The following is a 2,500-nucleotide window of genomic DNA, read 5'->3' on the forward strand; positions in this document are numbered from 1 at the left end:
GATCGACCATCTCTTCCTTTGTGTACGCAGGTAAGATCCCTTTGGGTCTTGTGGGAAAAATGTTGATGAGTAATAGCGCTGCTTGTTTTTTCTTTAATGGATGTTACTAATATATGTGATATATATATATATATATATATATATATATATATATATATATATATATATATATATATATATATATTTACATACACACACACACATATACACACGCACTCACTCACACACAAACACACACACACACACACACACACACACACATTTATATACACTGCGATTGCATTTATTATTTGTACTTAGTGGACGGTATTTATTTCTAACAAAGAAGTGTAATTGCCTTTTATTGGCATTAGACTAGATTTGATATCTCTCATCTCTTTAATCAAGAAATATGTATCTAAAAGATGTCATTAATGTACTCTAATACATTATAATAATCCTATCCAGTCAGTACTTTTATTTCCTTGTCATCGAAATTACTTTTGGAAAGCGCAATCTATATCATGATTAAATTTATATTACAATCAAAGTTTTTTTTCATAATTATTTTTATGATTGTGTCTTTTTGCACTTACTATTTAGCATCATCAGACCTCTATGCTTCTCTATTCTTCTTCATCTCCATCATCCGTCTTATCTCTCTCTCTTCATAACCATTGTCAAGAACTTACCTTCACCCTCCCCCCCTTCATCTTCCCTATACCCCCCCCCTCCTTCACGTTGTTATTCATCTCTCCTCTTCTCACCCCCCCCCCCCCACTCCCATCTCACTCCTGTAGGCGCAGCAGCAGGTACCATCGTGGCCTTCCCCGTGTCAGCCTTCATCATCGAGACCATGGGCTGGGAGGCGGTGTTCTACCTGCAGGGATCTCTCGCCCTCCTGTGGTGCCTGGGCTGGTATTACGTCATCACCGACTCGCCGAAGGACTTCCGGTGGATTTCCGAGGAGGAGAAGCAGTACATCATATCCTCCATCGGCACCAGCAAGAATAAGAAGGTTCGTCTTTGTCTGTCTTATTTTTTATTATTATTATTTTTTTTATTTTCTATTTTTTTTCTGTTCTTTCTTTCTTTTCGTTTTCTTTCTTTCTTTCTTTTGATTTTTTACTTTCTTTTGTTTTCTTTCTTTTTTTTCGTTTTCTTTTTTCTTTTGTTTTTTTTCTTTCTTTTGTTTTCTTTCTTTCTTTCGTTCTTTCCTTTTTCTAGTATTTCTTTCTTTTTTCTATTCTTTCTTCTATTCTTTCTTCTATTTTTCTTTCTTTTTCGTCCTTCCTTTCTTTTATATTTTCTTTTTTTTTTTTCTTTTTCTTCTTTCTTTCTCTTTAATTTGTTATTTCTTTCTTTCTCTCACTATACATATCGATACTAAGGTTGCCAACTCGTAATAACCCATCAACATCCAAGAAATGTCTCCTATAACATACAATACCCACAGTAACGACCAGTGCCCACTATAACAATCACAACGATAATGATAATGTTAATGATGATGATATTCCTGAATCATAACCTCATGATCTCTTCACTTCACTCTTCTCTCGCAGCCTCCGCCCATCCCAATGAAAAAGATTCTGACGTCACTTCCGGTGTGGGCCGTGATTATCTCCGCCGTGGGGAATAATTGGGGATTCTACACCTTGCTGTCTACCGTGCCATCCTACATGAAGACCATCATGCATAAAGATATTAAGACGGTGAGTCATGCGCTGTTGTTTGTCAGGGCGAATCTTGCGTTTGAGTGATGTGTGAGTACGTCATGCATATTTGCGATAGTTATAATGCACTTAATTAATGATGATATGGATATTGAAACTAATATTCACACGAAGATGAATACCTAATGATATCAAGACTATGGATATGTGATTTACTTATCTTACACATTTCCTCAGAACGCGATGTTGTCAGGCCTCCCATACGTTGGCATGTGGGCGTGGTCACTGGGCGCTGGCGTTGCTGGTGATTGGCTGATGAGAAGGTGGAACGTCCGTACTGTTGTTGTCAGGAAGCTTGCCAACACTATAGGTATGTTAGCTGGTTGAAGTGGGGTGGGTGGTGGGGGGGTGAGGGGGTAGAGAAGGGTAGTCCTTCTTGAATCAAATATGATTTTCATCGAAATTCCGATTGTTGATGTCAGTCTTTCATTGTAACCGTTAGTATTATTATCATTATCCTAAATGTATCATTGTTGTTACTGCGATTATTATCACCATTATCTCTATCATCGTTGATATTATTATTGTTATCATTACTGTTGCAATTATTGCCCTTATCGTTATCATCTTCATCATTATTACTATTTTTGCCATTATTTCTATTCTTCCCTTTGACATTACACTTATTTGTCATAGTATTAATTATCGTATTGTTCCTTTAACCATAAATATATTATATATTTTTTTTCCGAGAGAGATGAAAGAGGCATAACGACTAATCAAAGTAACGATAATAACAGCAATTCGTGACGTAATTGACATCACAGTTATTTTGACATTTACAC

General features: G+C 36.4%; 1 protein-coding gene across 1 annotated transcript in view; it reads left to right on the top strand.

The window, feature by feature from the left end:
• LOC122254107 (sialin) overlaps positions 1–2,500 on the top strand; it is a 33,397-nt gene that overhangs the window by 24,149 nt on the left and 6,748 nt on the right. Inside the window, exons 4-7 of the mRNA XM_043017612.2 lie at positions 1–30; positions 780–997; positions 1,545–1,694; positions 1,893–2,025. The exon at positions 1–30 is cut by the window's left edge and continues 58 nt beyond it. Coding sequence (XP_042873546.2) covers positions 1–30; positions 780–997; positions 1,545–1,694; positions 1,893–2,025 — 531 coding nt within the window. The remainder of the gene's footprint in view (positions 31–779; positions 998–1,544; positions 1,695–1,892; positions 2,026–2,500) is intronic.

Source organism: Penaeus japonicus, unplaced genomic scaffold, assembly GCF_977035675.1.
Source record: "Penaeus japonicus unplaced genomic scaffold, GWHDUDI00000001_assembly GWHDUDI00000023, whole genome shotgun sequence".
In the NCBI taxonomy this organism is placed as follows: Eukaryota; Metazoa; Arthropoda; class Malacostraca; order Decapoda; family Penaeidae; genus Penaeus; species Penaeus japonicus.